Source organism: Jaculus jaculus, chromosome 2 (assembly GCF_020740685.1).
Source record: "Jaculus jaculus isolate mJacJac1 chromosome 2, mJacJac1.mat.Y.cur, whole genome shotgun sequence".
NCBI classification, from domain to species: Eukaryota; Metazoa; Chordata; class Mammalia; order Rodentia; family Dipodidae; genus Jaculus; species Jaculus jaculus.
Genome location: NC_059103.1, coordinates 94872896 through 94897110, shown reverse-complemented (window position 1 = coordinate 94897110; position 24215 = coordinate 94872896). Strand labels below are relative to the sequence as shown.

Below are 24215 nucleotides of genomic sequence, written 5' to 3'. Positions count from 1 at the left end.
TCCTCTCCTCTCCTCTCCTCTCCTTACATGCCAGCAAGACAACAAACAGAGGTTATAGTGACCAATAGAAACTTATTTCATTAATAAGAGATGAAACCACTGCACTAATGCCATTTGGAAGCTAACCTTTGGGGGATTTAATACAGTTGTTCTCTAACAATAGAACTCGGTTCATTTGCTACTTAAGACATGATTATTTAAATTAAAGTTAATTGGTTTTCTTACTTCCCTTTAGGGCTTTAGGCTCAGAAATATTTCTATTAGGAAAGTCTAATTTGTTCTTGAATTCCTATTTCTAAAATTTAGAATGTTAAAATGCTCTGCTATTTTAACCCTTTGTACCAAAAAAATGATCTCTAAATTCCAGCTCAAGCTGACAAAACAATTAAAGATGCAGTAGCACATTTAAAGAAGTGGTCAAAAGTGAGTCAGAACCCCTCCCCCACCCCCGCAGCAGAGGTGCTGGGAACAGCGGTATCTGTCAGGGTCCCAGAGACTGAGGAAAGCTTAGGCTTCTCCTGACACTTGCATTAAGCCTCCCTGCATGGCGGTGTGCTACTCCTTTAATCCCAGCACTTAGGAGGCTGAGGTAGAAAGAACGCTGTGTGTTCAAAGCCAGCCTTATAGAGTGTGTTGCAGGTCACCCTGGGCTAGAGTGAGACTCTACCTCAAAAAAAAAAAAAAAGGGGGCTGGAGAGATGGCTTAGCGGTTAAGCGCTTGCCTGTGAAGCCTAAGAACCTCGGTTCGAAGCTGGGTTCCCCAGGACCCATGTTAGCCAGAGGGCGCAGGCATCTGGAGTTCGTTTGCAGTGGCTGGAGGCTCTGGCGCGCCCATTCATTCTCTCTCTCTCTCTCTTTCTCTGTCTGCCTCTTTCTCTCTCTGTCTGTTGCTCTCAAATAAATAAATAAAAATAAACAAAAAAAAAATTTTAAAAACTCTCCTTAAAAAACAATCTATTATTATTTGTGTATGATTTGTGTAGGGGAATGAGAGAAAACTTCCCACTTCTGGGAGACTAAGAAACTACATGATTGACTGGGATGGGACAGTCGGGGCTCTGGGAGTCCAAGACATGACTGCTCCTGCAATCAGCCTGCCTGGTTCCTTGTTCCCTCCTCAACACAGAAGATTTTCAGTTACTATTGAGGAATTCTCCATTAGACAATAGAGCAGCTTAGGACACTTTAAATTAGGTCAAGACATCCCAACATACTTAAAAGCTCCTGGAATTCAGCCTTTAGGTGAATCACCACTCAGGGGGCTCCCATCCCTTCTCAATCGGGTGCTGTTCTTGCTTGTGATTAAGCTTACCCGTTGTTTCTGTTTTTTATATTGATACGGGATGTGGGGGTTCAGGAGGTGTTCTCCAATGTATGAACCCCAAGTTGTGGGCTCTGTCATGCCTTTAACAAAGGATAGATAAAGATGGACTCAAGAAGGATAAATTTTGAAGTCAGGCATGGTGGCGCACACCTTTAATCCCAGCACTTGGGAGACAGAAGTAGGAGGATTGCTGTGAGTTCAAACCACCCTGAGACTACATAGTGAATTCCAGGTAAGCCTGAGGTAGATTGAGGCCCTACCTCTAAAAACCAAAAAAAAAAAAAAAAAAAAAGATAAATCTTGAATTAAGTTTATTGAGGGGAAATCACAAATTATGGGGTTTAGGAAACACACTCTCAAGTGGAAACACTATGTAGTTTAGGAGGTTCATTAAGATAAAGTTGAGGGCTGGAGAGATAGCTTAGCTTAAAGTGTTGGCCTGCAAAGCCAAAGGGTCCCGGTTCAATTCTCCAGGACCCATGTAAGCCAGTTGCCCAAGGGGGCGCATGCATCTAGACTTCGTTTGCAGTGGCTGAAGGCCCTGGTGCACCCATTCTATATCTCTCTCTCTGCCTCTTTCTCTCTCTCAAATAAATAAATAAACTATGTTTTTTTAAAAAGATAAATTGAGTTTGGAGCTGGAGATATGGCTTAGTGGTTAAGGCACTTGCCTGCAAAGCCAAAGAATCCAGGCTTGACTCCCAGGACCCACGTAAGCTAGATGTACAAGGTGGTGCGCGCATCTGGAGTTCATTTGCAGAGGCTGGATGCCCTGGTGCACCCATTTTCTCTCTCTCTCTCTCTCTCCCCCCTGCCTTTTGCTCTCTCATAAATAAATAAATAAATTTTTTTAAAGAAATTGAGGGGCTTGGGGGAACTTTAGAGGCTTTTATAGAGAGAATAAGGCTTCTAGCACGTAGAATCTAGAAGCTAATGTGGGGTAACGGAAAGAACCCACATGCAGTAGATTAAGAAACTAGAGAAAAATCATCCATGTAATCAAAGAGAGAAGTTACCCCAAACTATAAAGCAGAGACAAGCAGAAAAGCCATCCAAACCAGGAAAGTCTTATGTTCTCCCCCACACACATGGGAAGCCAGACGCAAGTGTACCCTTGTGGCCCTAGCACAGAGAGGTATGGATATCGTCAGACTGCAGAGAAACAGAGCAGAGCTAGCAAGGCGGAGTTTCAGAGCTCCGGACGGGAAGAAGACAGAAGCCGTTACAGACAAGCGGAAGATATGATGACTCGGTGAATTTAGAGGATTACCTGGGCCAGCCCGTCTAGTTAGTGCTAGACTGGGCAGCAGGGGGCACTATAGATCGGTCTAGATCAGAGACGCGTTCCATTTTTGGAGTGGCATCTCATGGTTCTCTTTGAGCCTCAATTCCTGAGACTGCCTGTTAAAAAGCTAGCTTTTGGGCTAGAGAAATGACTTAGCGGTTAAGCACTTGCCTGTGAAGCCTAAGGACCCCGGTTCGAGGCTCCATTCCCCAGGACCCAGTTAGCCAGATGCACAAGGGGGCGCACGCATCTGGAGTTGGTTTGCAGTGGCTGGAGGCCCTGGCGCGCGTGTTCTTTCTCTCTCTGGGGGGCGCGGGGGGGAGGGGGGAAGCTAGCGTCTTCCTATCTTCCTTCACTATAATTCTGATTCCTGTACAATAAAGCTTATTGCATTCATTCATTCATTCATTCTCTCCCACCAGCCATGTGTTTATCTCCCAGCCCAGGAACTTTTAATTTTATCACTTCCTTTAAGTATGTGGTCCAGCCAGGCGTGGTGGCGCACGCCTTTAATCCCAGTACTAGGGAGGCAGAGGTAGGAGGATCACCATGAGGTCGAGGCCACCCTGAGACTATGTAGTGAATTATAGCTCAGCCTGAGACCCTACCTCAGAAGAACAAAAAAGAAGAAGAAGAAGAGGAGGAGCAGGAGGAAGAGGAGGAGAAGGAAGGAGGAGGAAGAGGAGGAAGGAGGAGAAAGGGGGGAGGAGGGGGGAGGAGGAGGAGGGAGGAGGAGCAAAAAGAAGAAGAGGAAGGAGGAGGAGAAGGAGTAGAAGAAGGAGGAGGAGGTGGAGGAGAAGGAGGAGGAGGAGAAGGAGAAGGAGGAGGAGGAGGAGAAGAAGAAGGAGGAGGCTTGCTGGTTAAGGTGCCTGCCTGCAGAGCCAAAGGACCAAGGTTCATTAATTCCCTAGGACTCAAGGTAAGCCACATGTACAAGGTGGCACATGCATTGCGAGTTCATTTGCAGCAGCTGAATGCTCTAGCGTGTCCACTCGCTCCCTCTTTTTGCCTCTTCCTCTCTCTCTCAAACAAATAAAAAAATATATATTAAAAAAAAAAAAAGAAAGAAAGAGGGCTGGGGAGATGGTTTAGCGGTTAAGCGCTTGCCTGTGAAGCCTAACGACCCCAATTCAAGGCTCAATTCCCTAGGACCCACATTAGTCAGATGCGCAAGGAGGCACACGCGTCTGGAGTTTGTTTGCAGTGGCTGGAGGCCCTGGTGCACCCATTCTCTCTCTCTCTCTACCTCTTTCTCTGTCGCTCTCAAACAAATAAATTAAACAAAAAATTGTTAAAAAATAAATAAATAAAAATTTTTAAAAAGAAAGAAAGAAAGAAAATGTGGTCCAGCAGAGCTCACTGAGAGTCACACCATTTTGGGGGAGGGGGGCGGGGGACATATGCCATAGCACTCTTGAGGTTAGAGGACAGCCTCTGGGCGTTGGTCCTCTCCTTCCGCCTTGGTAGAGACAGGGTTTCTTTTGCTGTTGTGGTGGTGATTTTACTTGTTTTGTTTTGTTTGGGGGTGTTTTGAACCCAGAGCTACAGTAATTGGGACACCCTGGCAGGTTACAGGCATGCATAGCCATACCCACTTCAGTGCTGGGGAATCAAATTCAGGTGATATTCGGTTCTCTCAACCCTCTGCTTATGGTTAAGCAAGTGTGCTTAACCACTGAACCATCTTCCTAGCACACACTACATTTTAGTGAAAACATTGCAAAACAAAATCACCAAAGCATGATCTGTTTCAAATGTTTATATTGAACTAACTCATGCTTTCAATGCATAAAATCTAATGCAAGTAATGTCATCGAGTTATTCACAAATAGCACAGCAGATTAATAAAATGCATGACTTCATGGTGGACTACAGATTATGGAGCCCAGTAATGGGACAAAGTACAAAAATTCCAATTTCTTTATCCCAATGGTTATATATATAGCATCATTTAGAAATAACATAAAAAGATGGGCTGAGGCATCTAGTGCCAGAAGGTGCTACATGGGCGACTGGGGGAAATGACCAATATCCGTCCAAGCAACTCATGGTCTAACCTACTTAGCAGCAAATAACCTGTTGTGATGCCCACACAAGTGCAATAGCGGCACACAGCCATGGTGGGGAACCAACTGCTCTTGATTTGGCTAACTGATCCCCTCAGTGGTATGGGACCCATAGCTGGAGCTGGGAAACAATTCAGAGCCATATCCAAACATAAGCCCACTGTCCATTATCAAGCTACCATCAATCATGGGCTACAAGAGGGCCTATACCTATTAACTTCTCTATAAAAAAGTAAGGGTTATCTCATTTGTCCTGGTGCTAACTTACTCTCCATTGGAGAATCTGCTTCTCTCTTTCAGATAAGGAGAGAGCCATCCCATCATACCTCAAAAGGGCCCCAGCTGAAACTAAGAAAAATTGATGAAACAAGCAAAAGTGCTGTTTTACTAATAAACTGGATACCAACACAAGGTGGAAGGAGATCAACACAGAAAAAATCAACTCCTACCAAATCAGAGAGTCCCAGAGGCCCCCAACACCTCATCACTGAAGCAGACCAAAAATGAACCCAACAGGGCTCAGGGAAATTTTGTGGAAGAGGGGGCAGAAAGAATGTCAGAGCCACATGTTGGGTCAGGATATGCAGAGACATTTATCCTACCCATAACTGTGGGCTAACTCCACAATGCATGACCCATATACCTCAACAAGATGGGGCCAAGGGGAGGGGGTAGGTCATGGATGAGCCTAATAATGGTACCAAACTGACTATAATTACTGAATACAAAACTATTTAATAATAAAGAAAAGATGGGCTGAGGCTGAAGAGATGGCTTAGCTGTTAAGGTGCTTACCTGTGAAGCCTAAGGACCCAGGTCCAATTCTCCAGGTCCACATAAGCCAGATACACATGGTGCACATGTGTCTGGAGTTTGTTTGCAGTTTGCAGTAGCTAGAGGCCCTGGCATGCCAATGAAACAAGCTCAACAGACCTAAGGGGAGCCGTCTTGCCATTCTCCAGGAGCTATAGGAGAATAAAGATTAACACAGACCAGTAGCTAAGATATCCAATGTTAGTCTTTACCTAAAGTCAAAGCAATCTAGTCCCAGGTACAAACTGCACACCAATGAATGCCTCGTGTGCATCAGATACGGCCACCCTTATCTGGTGCTTGCTTTGTGCTGACCGCCAAATTCTGCTTTTGTAAACCATGCTTGCTTGCTCTTGCAAAATTAATTAGGGGAAGGGGGGATGACTGAAGAGTGAAGGGCAGGAATGTGGTTTTTGCCTTTAAAAACTCACTGTAAATAGGCTGTGGCTGTTCTCTTCCTCACCACCCATCTGTAGAGAGAGACGACCGCCAGCTGCAATGAAGACTCTCTTTTATAAAATTTATTCCGATAGTTTTCTGTTCATTTCTGGTCTGGAACTCGCTACACACATTTTCTCTCTCTCTTTCTCTCCTCTCTGCCTCTAATAAGTAAGCAAAAATAACCCTCTGAAAACTAAATAAATAAAAGATCAGGCTGAAGACATGGCTTAGTTGCTAAGGCACTTGACTGCAAGGCCAAAGGACCCAGTATCGATTTCCTAGGACCCACATAAACCATATGCACAAGGTGGTACATGCATCTGGGGTTCATTTACAGTGGCTGCAGGCCCTGGTGTGTCCATTCTCTTTCTCTCTCTCTCTCTCTCTCTCTCTCTCTCTCTCTCTATCTATCTGCCTCTCTCAAATAAATAAATAAACAAACAATTTTTTGTTTGGTTTTCAAAGTAGGGTCTCACTCTAGCCCAGGCTGACCTGGAATGCACTATGCAGTCTCAAGGGTGGCCTCAAACTCACAGTGATCCTCCTACCTCCGCCTTCAGAGTACTGGGATTAAAGGCGTATGCCACCAGGCCCAGCTTAAATCTTGCTGTGTTGTTGTCGTTTGTTTTTTTTGTTTTTTGAGGTAGGGTTTCCCTCTAACCCAGGCTGACCTGGAATTCACTATGTCGTCTCAGGGTAGCCTCAAACTCATGGCGATCCTCCTTTCTCTTGAACACACACCTTTACTTTCAGCATTCCAGAGGCTGACTTAAGAGGATTTCTGAGAGTTGAGCCTATCCTGGGGCTACAGAGTGAGTTCCACGTCAGTCAAGGCTAGAGTGAGACCCTGACTCGAAAAATAAAACAAGACTAAGCCGGGCATGGTGACGCATGCCTTTAATCCCAGCACTCCGGAGGCAGAGGTAGGAGGATCACCATGAATTCAAGGCCACCCTGAGACTACAGAGTTAATTCCAGGTCAGTCTGGACCAGAGTGAGACCCTACCTCGAAAAAACAAACAAAAACAAAAAAAGACGATGTGGTGATGCCTTCAGGAGCTAAGCATGTTTTCAGATGATTCCCTAGCAGGGAGCTCTCCATTTTGCTGTAACTTCCCTAGTAGATGCTTCCAGTGTATTTCAAGATTTCTTGGTTTGTGGAGTTATTTTGTTCTATAACTACAAAAATTTCAAAAAAAAAAAATTTCACAAAATGGTTATCATGCTAGAATATGAAATGGCGAGTAACTTAAGTCTATGTTCCTGGGCCATGGTCACTCATATTTGCCTCCAGAATAAACTATCTCTAATTCCTTTTAAGGGGCTGGAGAGATGGCTTACCGGTTAAGGTGTTTGTCTGTGAAGCCAAATGAACCAGGTTCGATACCCCAGGACCCACGTAAGCCAGATGCACAAGGGGCACATGTGTCTGGAGTTCATTTGCAGTGGCCATAGGCCATGGCATGCCCATTCTCTCTCTGTCTCTCTTCTCTCTCTCTGCAAATAAATAAATAAATAAATAAATAAATAAATAAATAAATCCTTTCAAGGCGAGAGCTGTGATTTTTTTTTTTTATTTGTTCATTTATTTATTTGAGAGCGGCAGACATAGAGAGAAAGACAGATAGAGAGAGAGAGAGAGAATGGGTGCGCCAGGGCTTCCAGCCACTGCAAACGAACTCCAGACGTGTGCGCCCCCTTGTGCATCTGGCTAACGTGGGACCCGGGGAACCGAGCCTCGAACCGGGGTCCTTAGGCTTCACAGGCAAGCACTTTAACCGCTAAGCCATCTCTCCAGCCCTGTTTGTTTTGTTTTTGTTTGAGGTAGGGTCTTGCTCTAACTCAGGCTGACCTGGAATTCACTCTGTATTCTCAAGGTGGCCTCAAACTCTTGGCAATCCTTTTATCTCTGCCTCCCAAATTCTGGGATTAAAAGCTCTTGGGAGGCAGAGAGGTAGGAGGATCGCCATGAGTTTGAGGCCGCCCTAAGATTGCATTAAAAAAGAGAAAAGAAAGTATTAAGTTTGAAAAACTAGAAACAAGTCAGCAGGAAGGAACAACAATGTGCAGTTCAGAGAAGTAGTTGGGGGGGGGGGGGCTTCCAGCAGATGTGACCTTGAGCACAAGGACTGACAGTAAATCATCAGGTACCTGATAGAATATGCCAGTGCAAATGGAGACAAAAACCACAGCTCTAAACGGAGCGTGGTGGCACATGCCTTTAACCCCAGCACTCAGGAGACAGAGGTAAGAGAATCACTGTGAATTCAAGGCCAGCATGGGACTACAGAGTTGCAGCCTGGGCTAGAGTGAGACCCTCCCTTGAAGACAAAACAAAACAAAAACATACAAACAACTCCCCCTGTTGCAGTCCGGTTCCCATTGCTGGTAGAAATCACCCAACCAAGAGCAGCTTCTGGGAAAAAGAGATTTATTTTGGCTTACAAGCTCGAGGGGAAGCTTCACGATGGCAGGGGAAAACGATGGCATGAGCAGAGGGTGGACATCACCCCCTGCCCAACATAAGATGGACCACAGCAACAGGAGGGTGTGCCAAACACTGGCAAGGGAAAACTGGCTATAAAGCCCATAAGCCTGCCCCCAAAAATACACTCCCTCCAGGAGGTGTTAATTCCCAAATCTCCATCAGCTGGGAACCTAGCATTCAGAACACCTAAGTTTATGGGGGACACCTGAATCAAACTACCACATTCCGCCCCTGGCCCCCATAAACTGATATCCATACATGGTGTAAAATTCAATGCATTCAGTCTGACCTTAAAAGTTCCCATAGTTTTTATCAGTTCCAACGATGTTCATACATCCCCATAGTTCAAGATCTTTTAACTGAGCCATAATACCAAAAAATAACCTCAAAAAACCCATAATGGCACAGAATAAATATTCACACTGCAATAGATGGCATTGGGCATAGCAAAGAAACATTTAACCAATACAAGATTTAAAACAACCAGGGCAAACATCAAACTCTGTAGCTTCAAGTCCGGCAACTCTAGCCAGTGACAAATCTCCAAGTCCGATAATTCTAACCAGCAACAAGTCTCTGGCATTCCAATTCTGACCCTCCAGCTAGGCTACTCACAGTCCTGGGAAACTTCATCGGGGCCGGCAGCTCCTCGGCAGCCATCTCATGGTCCCGTCATCTCCACTGGGTCTCCACTGCAAGCCACGGTTTGTCCTCATGGCCTCATGGGGTCTGTATGCAGGCAACCAGCAAACCTGCTTCACACTGCCCATGGCCATTTCCAAAACACAAGACCGTGTTGCAAACTCAATGACCCTCTTTCCAGCATTTCTTATACTCCATGATACCAGGTAGGGTGCCAATTTGTTAATCCAGGGGGGACTAAAGCAGACTTTGAAGAACAGGACACTCCGTAAGCACTCAGGCCCCTTCAAAAGAGTCGACATTCTTTCTGTTGCCCCAGCGCAGGTCAGCTAGCCCAGTCTCAAAGGTTGTCATCTCTCAGTTGCAGCTTAATGGGCAACAGTTCACCCAAAGATTTTTCTTTTTTTTCTCTGTGCCATATCCCTCTGCACACACCAGTTCATTTCTACGCAAAGCAACCCTGCACAACTTCTCAGGACATGGGCACAAGAGCAAGCTTCTCACACAAACTGCTAGCCCAGTCCAAGCAAAGCTCTTTCTCGCCCTCATAAGCCAAACCTCACAGTCCATAGTTCTTACTGCCTTCAGGTCTTTCAGCTCTGACCAGGATAGACCATCAAGCTGTACTTACAGCACTGCAAAGCATCTCTTAGGCCAAGGTTTCAACTCCTTCCACATTCCTCTTGAAAATCAGCTCCAAAAGGCCATAACCACATAGTTAGGTGTCTAGCAGCAACCCCACTCCTGGTACCACTTTACTGTTGCAGTCCGGTTCGCATTGCTGGTAGAAATCACCCAACCAAGAGCAGCTTCTGGGAAAAAGAGATTTATTTTGGCTTATAGGCTCGAGGGGAAGCTTCACGATGGCAGGGGAAAACGATGGCATGAGCAGAGGGTGGACATCACCCCCTGCCCAACATAAGATGAACCACAGCAACAGGAGGGTGTGCCAAACACTGGCAAGGGGAAACTGGCTACAAAGCCCATAAGCCCGCCCCCAACAATACACTCCCTCCAGGAGGTGTTAATTCCCAAATCTCCATCAGCTGGGAACCTAGCATTCAGAACACCTAAGTTTATGGGGGACACCTGAATCAAACTACCACACCCCCCAAAAAACAATGCTCTTAAATCTCTATCACACCCTCAAAGCTCAGGAAACATTGTTGCAGAAAGGGCAGAAAGAATGGAAGAGCCTGGCGTTGTGTCACACGCCTTTAATCCCAACACTCAGGAGGCAGAAGTAGGAGGGTAGGAATATCACCGTGAGTTCAAGGTCACCCTGAGACTACATGGGAATTCCAAGTCAGTTTGGGCTAGAGAAAGACCTTACCTTTAAAAAGACAAAGAAAAAAAGAATGGAGGATGGGGGTGAGTGCTTTGAAATAGTATCTTCCAGACATGACATTGTCATTACATTTTTTTTAACCTTACAGCAACTGTCATGACCTGTACAAGACCTGCATAATATTGTGGAGAAAGGTCGGGAAAGGACATTAAAACAGATGGGGCTACAAAGATGGCTCAGCAATTAATTAGGTACTTGCATGCAAAGACTACCAGCCTATGTTCAATTCCACAACCAACCACATAAAGCCAGGTAGTCATTCAGTTGTATCAGCAAGAGTCACGTGCAAATGAATAAACTTTCAAAAAGTAACAGAAGGGGATTATGATCAGAATATATTATATACTTGTATGAAAATTGTCAATAAAAAAATTGGGGGTAGGGCTGGAGAGATGGCCTGATGGTTAAGCACTTGCCTGTGAAGCCTAAGGACCCCAGTTCCAGGCTCTATTCCCCAGGACCCACGTTAGTCAGATGCACAAGGGGGAGCAGGCATCTGGAGTTCATTTGCAGTGGCTGGAAGCCCTGGCATGTCCATTCTCTGTCTCTGCCTCCTTCTGTCTGTCTGTCACTCTCAAATAGATAAATAAAATAAACAAAATATATTTTAAAAAAATTGGGGGTAGAGACATGGCTTAGCAATTAAGGCACTTGTCTCAAAGCTTAAGGACCCAGGTTCTATTTCCCCAGAACCCACGTGAGCCAGATGCACAAGGTGGCCCATACAACAGGACTTCATCTGGAGTGAAGGAAGGTCCTGGGGGACCCATTCTCTTTATATGCCTCTTTCTCTCTCTCTCTCCCTTTCTCTCTCAAGTAAATAAATTTAAAGTTTCAAAAATCACAGCTCTCACCTTAAAAGGCATTACAGATAGCTTATTCTGGAAGCAAATATGAGTGAGCATGGCCCAGGAAAACAGGTGCAGGTGACTCCACAATCCATTTTCCAGCACGATAACAGTTTTGTGAAATTTTTGTAGTTATAGAACAAAATAAGTCCACGAAGCAAAGCAATCTGCCAATACATTGGAAGCAGCAAGTAGAGGTATTACAGCAAAATGGAAAGTTCTCTGCTGTAGGCCGCATCTGAAGACATGCTTAGCGAGAAGTCTCATTTTACATTCTAATAGGGGCTAAGATAACCCAACATAACTTAGCTATGGATCTGCCACATTCCAACACAATCACTGAAATTCTGATTATCAATCAGCCTTGAAGGCTTAACACAAGTATGGCTACTTTCCCGGAACTTCATTCACAATTAGGTATTAGGTAAAGGAACGGGTAATAAAATATGAGTATCTCGATGCCTTTGTACAAGTTAGAAGGATCCCTTTGCCCCCAAAATATTATTGACTACAGAAGTTAATGTAAGGAGACACTCTTTTATTGTTATTATTTATTTGTTTATTTGTTTGAGTTTGGTTTTTCAAGGTAGGGTCTCACTGTAGACCTGGAATTCACTATGGAGTCTCAGGGTGACCTTGAACTCACAGTGATCCTCCCACCTCTGCCTCCCGAGTGCCGGGAATAAAGGACTGCCCACCATGCCTGACCTTTTTAACTTTCTAAAAATATTTTACTTATTTAAGTATTTGAAAGAGAGAAAGAGAGAGATGGGGGTGGGTGGGGCACAGGTTGGGCATGCCAGGGCCTCTAGCCACTGCAAACAAACTCTAGATACATGCACCACCATGTGCATCTAGAATATCTGGGCCCTGGGAAATCAACCCTGAGTTTATAGGCTTTGCTGACAAACACCTTAACCACGAAGCCATTTCTCCAGGCCAAAGAAGACATTCTTAATTATATCTAAGTAGAAAATGAGAAATAAATTTATAAATCCAATACCCATTACTGAAACAAAAGAAAATGAAGCAACCGTAATCATTCACTATTTTCCTAACTCTTAATGTAAAAAAACATGAAAAGCTTTCCTGCTAAAATTAGAAAGTAGCTCAAAGGTCTATTTTCTGTATTACTATTTAATATTGAATTTAAGATACCAGCCAGAGGGATTGGACAGGGAGCACAAGAACTAGAAAGGGGTAACATGTAGGTGATATATTTAGAATTCCTTCAAAATTAGTTTAAAATTATGGGGCCGAGGAGATGGCTCATGGTTAAGGGCACTTGCTTGCAAAGCCTCATAGCTTGTGTTCAATTCCCCGGTACCCATGTAAAGCCAGATGTACAAAGTGGTGCATACATGTGGGATTCATTTGCAATGGCAAGTGGTATACCCATTCTTCCCCTCTTTTATTTTTTCTTTCTTTTTATTTAATTATTAGAGACAGAGAGAGAGAGAGAGAGAGAGAGAGAGAGAGAGAGAATGGGCATGCCAGGGTCTCTATCCACTGCAAATTAACTCCAGACGCATGTGCCACCATGTGCATCTGGCTTATGTGGGACCTGGAGAATCGAACTGGAGTCCTTAGGCTTTGCAGGCATGCGCCTTAACCACTTAGCCATCTCTCCAGCCCCTCCCCCTCTTTCTTTCTCTCTCTCTTTCTCTATTTGCAAATACACAAAAATATTGTTATTACTGTTTTAATTTTTATTTATTTGAAAGCAGAGAGAAATAGAGAGAAGAGAGACAGATAGAGAATGGTCACGTCAGAGCCTCTAGCCACTGCAAACAAATTCCAGACACATGTGCCCCTTGTGCATCTGACTTATGTGGGTCCTGGGAATCAAACCTGGGTACTTTGGCTTCGCAGGCAAATGCCTTGACCGCTAAGCCATCTCTCCAGCCCCCAAAACATTTTTTTAAATGTAATTTAAGCCGAGCATGATGGCTCATGCCTTTAATCCCAGCACTTGGGAGGCAGAAGTAGGAGGATAGCTGTGAGTTTGAGGCCAGCCTGAGACTATATAGTAAACTTCAGGTCAGCCTGGGCTACAGTGAGCTCTTACCTTGAAAAATAAAAAAATAAAAATAAAATGTAATTTAAAATTAATACTACTAATAAAAACTTTAAAGAGTAGCAGGGCATATATGAATAAACAAAAGTCCACAGCTTCAATTTAAAAGACAACAGTGAAATGTAGTAATGGAAGATACCCATGCATATTAGTAACAAAACAAATAAAATGATTAGGTTTAAACCTAGTAAAAAACATGCCAGAGGCTAGGAAGATGGCTCAATAGTTAAAGGCACTTACTAGCAAATCCTGTTGGTCTGAGTTTGATTCCCCAGTACTCACATAAAGCTGAATGCAGGGCTGGAGACATGGCTTAGCATTTAAGGCACTTGCCTGCAAAGCCAAAGGACCCAGTTCAATTTCCCAGGGTCCACATAAGCCAGATGCACAAAGTGGCACATGCATCTGGCGTTCATTTGCAGTCTCTCTCTGTGTATCTGCCTCTCTGTGTTAAATAAATAAATAAAAATTTAAAATATGTTTTAAAAAGCTGAATGCAAAGTTAGGTATGTGAGGCATATGTGGACACCCCTTCCCAATAAACACACACACACATACAAATAGACAACTAATTTTTTTTTTTAAAGAAAAACAGATGGGCATGGTGGCACACACCTTTAATCCCAGCACTTGGAAGACAGAAGTAGGAGGAACACCATGAGTTCAAGACCAACCTGAGACTATATAGTGAATTCTAGGTCAGCCTGGGCTAGAGTGAAACCCTACTTCTAAAAACCACAAAAAAAAAGGAAGGAAGGAAGGAAGGAAGGAAGGAAGGAAGGAAGGAAGGAAGGAAGGAAGGAAGGAAGGAAAGAAAGAAAGAAAGAAAGAAAGAAAGAAAGAAAGAAAGAAAGAAAGAAAAAGAAAAGATGGGCTGGAGGGATGACTTAGTGGTTAAGGCACTAGCCTTCAAAGCTAAAGGATCCAGGTTCGATTCCCCAGGACCCACATAAGCCAGATGCCCAAGGTGGCACATGTGTCTAGAGTTTGTTTGCAGTGGCTGGAAGCCCTGGCATACCCATTCTCTCTATCTGCCTCTCTTTCTCTTAAATAAATAAAAATAAAAGCTCTTCAAAAAAAAAAAGTAGAATAAGGACGGGAGAGATGGCTTAGCAGTTAAGTGCTTGCCTGTGAAGCCTAGGGGCCCTGGTTCAAGGCTCGATTCCCCAGGACCCACATTAGCTAGTTGCACAAGGGGGCGCACACATCTGGAGTTTATTTGCAGAGGCTGGAGGCCCTGGCGCGCCCACTCTCCTCTCTCTCTGCCTCTTTCTCTCTGTCTGTCACTCTCAAATAAATAAGTACAAATAAACAACAAAAAAGAAAAAAAAAGAAAAAAGAAAAAGAAAGAATTTCAGAAGACAAAAATCAAAGTACTGGGGAAGATGGAAGCAGCTGACAATGCTGCCAGCAAAGCAGCCACTTTTGGAGGGAGCAGAGGGAAGGCTATCACCGGGGCCTTCTACCCAGTGCCCCGACAGACAGTAGAGGTGTAGGGCATCATGGAATGAACAGGACTCACAGTTTATGACAGGACACCTGTCCTCAGTCACCCTCCTACATTCTTAGTTTCACAGCCAGTTAGATTGGAAGATCTAAAGGAAACTTGGGGGTACTGAGGTGTTTTATCCAAACCCTCCTTCTGAATGTCTTCCTTCCAGACACCCTCACCTTCATGATGATCAAAGGGCAGCAGACAAGGGAAAGGCAGGTGTGGAAGGAAAAACAAGCCCCCTTAATTCCAGGAGCCTGCTTAATTCCAGACATTCCTTTGAAAACAGCTGAAGGCCCAGTTGCTACCACATAGTACATCGCCATTGCCTAACCCTACAGGTATAATTTTTTTGGGGGGGGCTTATTTTGATTTATTTGTTAGAGGGGAGGAGACAGGCAGAATAGGAGCACCAGGGCCTCCAGCCATTGCAAACGAACCCAGATGCATGCCATGTGCATTAGGCTTATATAGGATCTGGAGAATCAAACCTGGGTCCTTAGTCTTTGCAAGGAAGTGCCTTAACCACTAAGCCATATCTCCAGCCCTGTTGGTGTAATATCATTTTATTCTGGTGTTAAATATTCTTTATTTTGTATTATGCACAAACCACAGTAAAATGCCTGTGACAAATAAAAGGCAGGATCCTTAGATATAAGGAATTCTAATTGAGTTGGCATAGTCAAGACAATTGCGTCTTTATCTTTAACCCTTGTCTGTAATGGACTACTGCATACCAGTTGAAACAGGTCCTTGCTTGGTTCTGAGCAGTGAAGAGAATTTTTCCCAGTATTCAAATATATTCATGTAACCAGTTGTAGATATCTAAAGATAAAACCAATCTTACAAGTTTTGAGGTGGTATTCCCCATCTTTGTGAAAAGTAGAACAGTGAAGTAAGTCCAATCATATCTTTAAAAGTTATAGTGAATTCACTGAATCAGAATACTATTAAAAAAAAATCATACTCTCTTTACTGCAAGCCAAATTTACTTAAATAAGGACTCTCCAACAAAAATACTTTGTTAGTCATTCATGATCTGAATTGTGGTGCATGAAATCCGTAAAATTATGGTACACATTAAAAGCCATGAGGCATTTCTGTTTTATAATAAATAAGGCAGTGGCCATTACTCATTAGTAGCTTTTTGAAGATAAGCTATTAGGTCTGCCCTTTCTCTTTTCTTCTTGATGCCAGCGAAGATCATTTTTGTTCTAGGGATGTACTTGTTGGGATTTTCCAGATACTCCATCAGTGTGTCTTCTCCCCAGGTGATGCCTTTGTTTTTGTTGGCGTCTGTATAAGAGAATCCAGCAGCCTGACCGGTCTTCCGCCCAAACAGACCGTGGAGATTTGGTCCGGTCTTGTGCTTGCCTCCCTTTCCCACAGTGTACCACTGGGCACACTTCTGAATAAAGATCTTGCCTTTCTCAACATCACCCATCTTTAATTCGCTCTGCCATCGCCGAGTAGGTGTAATTTCTAAGAGGACTCCCTAAATAAATTAGCATGTTTACCGTCTTAAAAAGTTAAAGGCGGGCTGAAGAGACAGCTTAGTGGTTAAGAGCCTGCCTGTGAAGCCTAAGGACCCCGGCTCGAGGCTCGTTTCCCCAGGTCCCACGTTAGCCAGATGCACAAGGGGGCGCCCGCGTCTGGAGTTCGTTTGCAGAGGCTGGAAGCCCTGGCGCGCCCATTCTCTCCTCCCCCTCCCCCTCTATCTGCCTTTCTCTCTCTCTCTCTCTCTCTCTGTGTCGCTCTCAAATAAGTAAATAAAAATAACAAAAAAGAATTTAATGTTAAAAAAATAGCTAAAGACATCCAGGCCCCGTGGCACACATTTGTAATCCTAGCACTTGGGAGGCAGAGACAGGAGGATCGCTGTGAGTTCAAAATTGCCCTGAGACTACAGAGTGAATCCCAGGTCAACCTGAGCTAGAGCGAGACCCTACTTCGAAGAAGAAAAAATAAAGCAAAAGCCTTTTTTTTTTTTTTTCCTGAGTTCTTCCTTAGAGTCCAAGGAAATTGTTCTTTACTTTTTTGGACGCCATGAATTTCTGACAATATGATGAAAACTATGTACCAATTTTCAGGAAGATACTAACAGATCCATAATGTAAGCTTTAGCATAGCCGTTTAGAGGGTTTCTCTCTCTTATTTTCATCACACACATCAAACTTTACCACCCAAGTAGCTCTTTGTACATAATCATAAGATTAACCACCATTTATTGCACAATTACTCCTTGTAAGGCTCTGGGCTAAGTGCTTTAACATCAGGATTTCTTTGATCATGACCTAACACTGCAAGGGTACTTACTACTAATACCTTCTTTTGAAAGTTAAGAACTAGCCCAAGGTAACAAAGCTAGTAATTAGCAAATACTGGATAAAAGTCTAATGTGTTTGTAAAGTTTGTGTTTTGAATAAATGACGAGAGAAGATCCCCAGCCTAAAAGGTCACCCTATGAAGTGTGAGTGGGGATTGAATCAGCAGGTCCAAGGCCAGAGCAGACACTGGAGCTAACCACGAAGGCAGGTATTCAGTCCCGCTTCTTTCTAGGTTCCTCTGTCGTTTGCATTTACTTCTACAGCGATCCCAAAATCTCTCCAGTGCTTCCCGCCTTGTGGAAGCTGCGCAGAGCTACAAGAGGCGCTGAGTCCGATTCCGTACAACATGGCGGCGCGCTCCGCGAGACACCACCTACTCTGACGCGACTTCCTGTCCTGCGCAGTCACGCTTGACCTTTGAACGGGTGCGCCCCTTCCTTTTCCTCTTCCGGGGCCGGTGTTTAGAGGTATGGCAGCTTGCTTCTCCTCGGTGTGTCTGTCTTCTTGACAATCGGCCTCCATCCGAGGAGCGGCGCGAGCAGGGCGTCCTCAGGGGTCGAGCTGTGAGTCGGGCCGAGGGTGAGGGCCAGGCGAGGGCTTGTGGTGAGCAAGGCCTCTGCTTGTAGCTTGGGAAAACCCTCGCTCCTCCCAGCCTTCCGCCGCCGTGAGCAGCCGGGAGTCGGCGCCCGGCGTTGCCGCCTCCGCTGGGTGGCGTTTGCGATGAGCCGCGGCACGTTCTAGGTCGTGGTTGTGATGCCGGGTCGCTAAGTGCTCGCGGGCGGCGGGTGGGCGGGGGCCGCAGTGCCTGCGGTAAGGCGGTGCGGACCGAATGTAGCTTCTTGGATGGACACACTGGGCTTGTGTGCAGGGTTTTGGTCAAGTTCAGTTCGGTAGTGAAGTGCTGACAACTTGGGAGGAAGATTCGGTGGGTGGGTCTTGCTGGGCTTAACGTAGGCCTTGTGTGTGTTAAGTATGAAGTAGATGTTTGCCTAGCATGTGCAAGGCCTGGAGTTTGAAACTCCGCACCGCGAGGCGCGGTCGTTTACATAGTGTACATCCTATTAAGTAACAGCACCGTGTGTTTTCAGTTTTTACGTGGGACGACAAACGCAGTTGCCATTAAAGAGGGAAATTTCCTTCAATTGCTAGGGGGGGTTTGCGGGGAAGGGGAAGCTAGGTAACTGGTAGGTCCCTTGTCAGGTACTGTGTTGGACCAGATACAATTACTGTCATTTGTATAAAATGTCAGTTATATAAACGAGGTAAAACTCTTTTAAAAGGAAAAGGAGGTAGAATCGCCGTGAGTTCGAGGGGAAGGTATAGACTGAGTTCCAGGTCAGTCTGTGCTGGAGTGAGACCTCCACATATACACGAATAAAACGCGCATCTGGCTCTGTGTACAAAGCAGACTGAGGAATGAGCCTGGTGATCAGAATTTTAACTGGGCTCCACCTCTTGATGGACATTGCCTCTTATCACTCACCTCTAAGCGCAAGTATTTTTAAAATGTGGGATTCTTAACTCCTCAATACAAGGGTGCTGTGTATGATGATTACATAAGTGTGAGTGTAAGGGATATTACAAAGTATGTGATGATGCTTTGAGATGTGACATACTTACAGTGATTACATTCATTTTATTTTTAATGTAGGCATTCAGAATGGTCCAGCGTTTGACATACCGTCGTAGGCTTTCCTACAATACAGCCTCTAACAAAACTAGGCTGTCCCGAACCCCTGGTAATAGAATTGTTTACCTGTACACCAAGAAGGTCGGGAAAGCACCAAAGTCAGCTTGCGGCGTGTGCCCAGGCCGACTTAGAGGGGTAAGTGAGCCTTCTGTAGGCCTTAATTATTTGATGCTACTAAGATGATTGAGAATGGCATGACATCCTGCCAAGAACATGAACTTAAAGAAAAAACCTCCCAGAGAGTGGTTAAGGCACTTACCTGCAGAGCCTAGTAACTCTGGCTTCAGTTTCCCAGTGCCCGCATAAAGCCCAACGCACACAGTGGCATGTGCATCTGTAGGTCCTGGTGTACCTATTCATATTCAGATCCTCTTCTTTCTCCCCTTCTCTGTCATAGATAAATAAGGTATCATTTTTTAAACAACTAAGTTTGAGCAATGACAGATGACTTTCAGTTAAATCAGGGTACACTATTTCCCTTCAGTCTAGTTTAACATTTACAGTTGCTGCTTAACAAAACTCAGGAAAATGTTTTTACTAAAGCATAACAGGATTATCTCAATATTTTCCTCATGTAGGTTCGTGCTGTGAGACCTAAAGTCCTTATGAGATTGTCCAAAACAAAAAAACATGTCAGCCGGGCCTATGGTGGTTCCATGTGTGCTAAATGTGTCCGTGACAGGTGAGTAAAACGTTCGTGTCAAATTGACCTAAGTACGTGTATATGTTCTACTGCAGATGGGTGAGAACATGATTGGTTGTACAACAGGCTGCATACTTTTGAATCTTCCCTTGACTTCACAACGTGCTGTACAAAACAGGAAGTGATGCTCCAGTTAATTACATCAGGATCTTGCGCATCCTTACACTGGATGTCAAGAGTAGAATTGACGTTTGTAGAGAAGGCGGATAGGGAATTTTGCATTAGTGATTTGATCATAAGACGGAGGGTAGAAGATCTTAAAGGTATAGGAACAAAATAGTGTGCAGTTCTGGAGAGGCTGGAGCAGTGAGGCTTGGGGGATACAGAAAATGGAAAAGGCAGATTACAAAAGACTTTAGAGGGAAGGCGATTTTTTGCCTTCATTCTTTAAAATAGTGATAGGTTTTGAGAAAGGCTGAGAAACCTTTGTTGAAATGGAAACAGCTGGAGCAGAGTAGATGGTGAGGTCACTCAGTCAATAAGACATGAGTGTTTGGAAGGTGGTGGTCTTGCAGGGGAGGAGAAAATTGTGGACACCTGATGGTAGGGCAGAGAGGGGAGAGTTTCAGGAAGAAGGGCTGGGCTGGAGACCAAGACTGAATGCAGGTTTTATTGAGGCCTTTATTCCTATGTTAAATTGACTCAAGAATATGAGGGAGCCATGGGGGGCGGTTGAGAGGTAATTGATAAGGAGATGGATTCACGGGTGTAGTTTGCCTCTAGTTTATTTGGAAAGATTCACAAGGTGGTCCAACCAAGTTTTTAAACCATGTCTTTTGATGCTAAAAATGGCTGCCCAATTCTGTGTTTGAAGAGGTAGTTTGCAAGGGGTGGTAAGGCATAGTATGTTAATTTCAGGGAAAATGTGGTTCTGTGGGAGGTAGGAAAATGATCTGACATAAAGGAGAAATTGTTTTTGTGTAGTTGAGGAAAAGGTAGCATGTGAAACAGAAGCAGAATGATGGGAAAGCTTAGACAACAAAAAGGGCATGGACTACAGTTTTACACCTCTGGTTTGCAAACTGCAGAATCAACATGGGCCCTAAAGCATTTGGGAATTAAATATTGTGTCTTGGATCCCAATACAGAAATATATATGTGTGTGTGTGTGTGTGTGTGTGTGTGTGTGTGTGTAATATATATATATATATATATGTATTTGGTTTTTGAGGTAGCATTCTAGAATTAACTGTGCAGTTTCAGGGTGGGCTCAAACTCATGGAGATCCTCCTACCTCTGCTTCCCAAGTGCTGGGATTAAAGGTGTGCGCCACCATGCCTTGCCAGAAACATATTTAAACAGAAACTATCGTAAGTGGTACCATGTCTTCTATGCGTATGATTTATTTGTCATGGTGACCTACCAGAGGGTGGCAGGGACTACCTGGAGTTGAAGTCCTGCATTAAATATGCAAATAAAGCTGGGCATGGTGGCACACACGTTTAATCCCAGCATTCATGAGGCCGATGTGGGTACCATGAGTTCGAGCCTACCCTGAGTATGTAGTGAATTCCAGGTCAGCCTGAGCTAGAGACCCTACCTTGAAAAACCAAAATATTTATACATACATGTGTGTGTGTGTAGAATTTTATGTCAATTTCACCTCTGGCATTTATTTCTTCTGAGTTTCTAGAAAGTATTCACTGCATGTTTTCCTTCCAGGATCAAGCGAGCTTTCCTTATTGAGGAGCAGAAAATCGTCGTGAAGGTGTTAAAGGCACAAGCACAGAGTCAGAAAGCTAAATAAATATGAAGCTTTTTAAATAATAAAAACCAAGGCTTGTTCTGTGGCTTTATGCTAATTCTTTTGTTTTGTTTTACTGTTTGGGGATTGGTTTCCATTATTTGAGGACTCCATAATTGATAGTTGATGACTTTTATTTCCCCAAAGAAAAAATAGTTGGAGGTCATTCTGACCACTGCTTTGAAACATAAATGTTCTTTTTTTGTGCTTGTTTGTATATTGTATGCATGTGTGTATACTTAGGCGCAGGCCAGAGGAGAACATTGGTGTCCTCATGGCTTGCACTCTATATATGTATGCCAGTCCACACCCCTGCCCATACTAGTGTTAAAGACTATACCTAGTCTTCAGAGAGACAGAGAGTATGGGCATGCCTTGGCTTGATGTTGCAAATAAAACTCCAGACGCATGCATGCACATATGCATGGCACTTTGTGCATCTGGCTTTATGTGGATACTGAGGAATCAAATCTGAGCTGTCAGGCTTTGCAGAGCAGCACTGTGGCATCTCTTTAGCCCCATATGTGGATTTTTTAAATTAATTTTTTATTAACAACTTCCATGATTGTAAACAATATCCCATGGTAATACCCTCCCCCCCCCCCCACTTTTCCCCTTTGAAATTCCATTCATCATCATATCCCCTTCCCCTCTCAATCAGTCTTATTTTAATGTCATCTTTTACCTCCTATTATGATGGTCTTGTGTAGATAGTGTCAGGTGCTGTGGAGTCATGGATGTCCGGGCCCTTTGTGTCAGGAGGAGCACATTGTAAGGATTCCTACCCTTCCTTTGGCTCTTAATGTTCTTTCTGCCACCTCTTCCACAATAGACCCTGAGCCATGGGAAGGTGTGATTGAGATACTTCAGTGCTGAGCACTCCTCTGTCACTTCTTCCCAGCACGATGATGCATTCTGAATCATCCCAAGGTCACTGCCATCTCCTATTGTGATGGTCTTTTGTAGGTAGGGTCAGGCACTGGGATCATGAATATCCAGGCCATTTAGTGCCATATGTGGATTCTTACGTGTTCCCTATCCCATGAGGCCGAGTTAGACACCTGATCTTTAGGTTATTTGTAATGAAGCTTTTTGTATTTCATATGTTAAGTCCACTGGAAAATGCTCTCTTAGAGGCTCAAAGTACCTTGTTCAACAATTAATGAGCTACTGTATGTGAAACCCAAAGTCAGGTTTACAGTGATACCTTGAACTTGTAGTTCAGGTCGGGACATGAAAATAGGGGCTTTTTGTAACTGCACAGTATTGGTATAAGTGGCTGGGCTTTTTCAAGGCAGGATCTCTGCGACCCAGGCTGACCTTGGTGGTCCTACCTCAGCCTCCCCATTTGATGTGATGAAAGGCATATGTTCCATATCTGGCTTTATTTTTTTTTCTTATTTGCAAGGAGCTGTAATGCTTAGCTATAAGCCTCATCCCAAAGTGCCCTGTGTGTAAGATCTGATTTGTTACTGTCTTCTAAGACTAGTTTAGCTCCATATCCTGATTGTTCATTCTAAAAACAGCCCAAGCTAAGTTTTAGACACTGGAAGAATAAAGGGAAATCAGTCTGTCCTTTAACCTAAATTTGAACATTAACTAATATGGCATAACAAATGTCTGGAGAGGAGTTTTTTTTTTTTTTTTTTTTTAAGGTAGGGTCTTGCTCTACCCAGGTGGACCTGAAATTCACTATGCAGTCTCAGGGTGGCCTTGAATTCATGAGGTTCCTTCTAGCTCTACCTCCCTAGTGCTGGGATTAAAGGTGTGTGCCACCATGCCTGGCTCCATTCTTCACTGAAATCCATGGCCTTCTAACTTACTCTAGCTTTGAGACATGGGCTTTTACTTTTCATGTCCTGGACTCCTGAAAGTACCAAATTCTATGACAGCTTTGAGTGAGGCAACAGTCACAGGTACACAGCAGGCCAAGTGAGTTAATGCTTGAATATTTGCTGCTGGTGTATCCTTTAAATGGCTGGAGCTAGGTATGGTCTTGAATTACAATTGAGATCCATTAAACTGCTCCAAATAGCTTCCAATGCTGAGACATTAATTAACAATTATAATGCTTAATTGTAGTATTGGAAATTTTAAATGGATATAGTTGAAAAACCTTGCCTTCAAGTTTGTTTACTTTCCATGAGAAGCTAGTACATTGTTCTGCCCCAGGTGTTTTGTGGTCCTTTGGTGGTATAAATCTAAAACATGGCGCTCAGTACTAATGTGACCAAACAACAGTACTTTGAGAACTTGTTAATTGATCCATAGGCTAATCTGAAAAAGTGACTTGAAATAACAACCGGATTCAGTTCCCCAGTACCCACATACAGCCAGATGCTCAAAGAGGTATGTACATCTGGAGTTTATTTGCAGCGGCTAGAGGCCCTTGGGTGCCCATTCTGTCTGTCCTCTCTTTTCTTACAAATAATATTTTTTTAAAAATTTAAATACTTTACAGAGAATATGTGGCTGTTTCACTTTTTAAAAATATTTAGGGAAAGGGATGTGGAGACTGGAATTGTGAAGAGGAAAGTGGGGGGAGGGAATTACCATGGATTATTGTATATAATTATGGAAGTTGTCAATAAAAAAAGTTAAAAAAATAAAAAAAAAACAAAAAAAATTAATTTGTAAACAGGGAGAGAAAGGGAAAGAATGGGCGTGCCAGGACCTCCAGTCACTGCAAATGAACTCCAGATGCACATGCCATTGTCCATCTGGCTTTACCTGGGAACTGGGGACTCGAATTCTGGTCCTTAAGCTTTGTAGGCAAGTGCCTTAACCTCTGAACCCTCTCTCCAGCCCAAATATTTTACTTTTCATCTAAAGTAAAAATTTTTGTACATAAAATATCCAGAAACTAGGAAAAGAAAATCTCACTGCACTACTCATACTTTTCATATTTTTCTCTTCCATTTGATTTT

At 43.8% G+C, this 24215-nt stretch overlaps 2 protein-coding genes across 4 annotated transcripts; one reads left to right on the top strand and one right to left on the bottom strand.

The window, feature by feature from the left end:
- Positions 1 to 15923: 15923 nt before the first annotated feature.
- Positions 15924 to 16268, bottom strand: LOC101611453 (cytochrome c, somatic-like). Its single transcript, XM_045144091.1, has one exon. It carries the CDS (start codon positions 16266 to 16268, stop codon positions 15954 to 15956), a length of 315 nt encoding a protein of 104 aa, XP_045000026.1. The 3' UTR covers positions 15924 to 15953.
- A 1321-nt stretch (positions 16269 to 17589) lies between these two features.
- On the top strand, positions 17590 to 21346 carry Rpl34 (ribosomal protein L34). Of its 3 annotated transcripts, none has more exons than XM_045143778.1 (4): positions 17590 to 17618; positions 18803 to 18976; positions 19420 to 19523; positions 21207 to 21346. In XM_045143778.1, the coding sequence occupies exons 2-4, from the start codon at positions 18812 to 18814 to the stop codon at positions 21289 to 21291; spliced, it is 354 nt and encodes a 117-aa protein (XP_044999713.1). In that variant the 5' UTR covers positions 17590 to 17618; positions 18803 to 18811; the 3' UTR covers positions 21292 to 21346. The 3 variants fall into 3 exon arrangements, with proteins under 3 accessions (XP_044999713.1, XP_004671482.1, XP_044999712.1); XM_004671425.3 differs by having other exon boundaries at positions 17601 to 17714; XM_045143777.1 differs by lacking the exon at positions 17590 to 17618 and adding an exon at positions 17622 to 17730.
- Positions 21347 to 24215: the final 2869 nt, after the last annotated feature.

Coding starts and splice junctions, on each gene's coding strand:
- Rpl34 (XM_045143778.1), top strand. CDS start 18,812: ATGGTCCAGCGTTTGACATACCGTCGTAGGCTTTCCTACAATACAGCC. Junction 18,977..19,419: donor GCCCAGGCCGACTTAGAGGG/GTAAGTGAGCCT, acceptor TTCCTCATGTAG/GTTCGTGCTGTGAGACCTAA. Junction 19,524..21,206: donor GCTAAATGTGTCCGTGACAG/GTGAGTAAAACG, acceptor TTTTCCTTCCAG/GATCAAGCGAGCTTTCCTTA.
- LOC101611453 (XM_045144091.1), bottom strand. CDS start 16,268: ATGGGTGATGTTGAGAAAGGCAAGATCTTTATTCAGAAGTGTGCCCAG.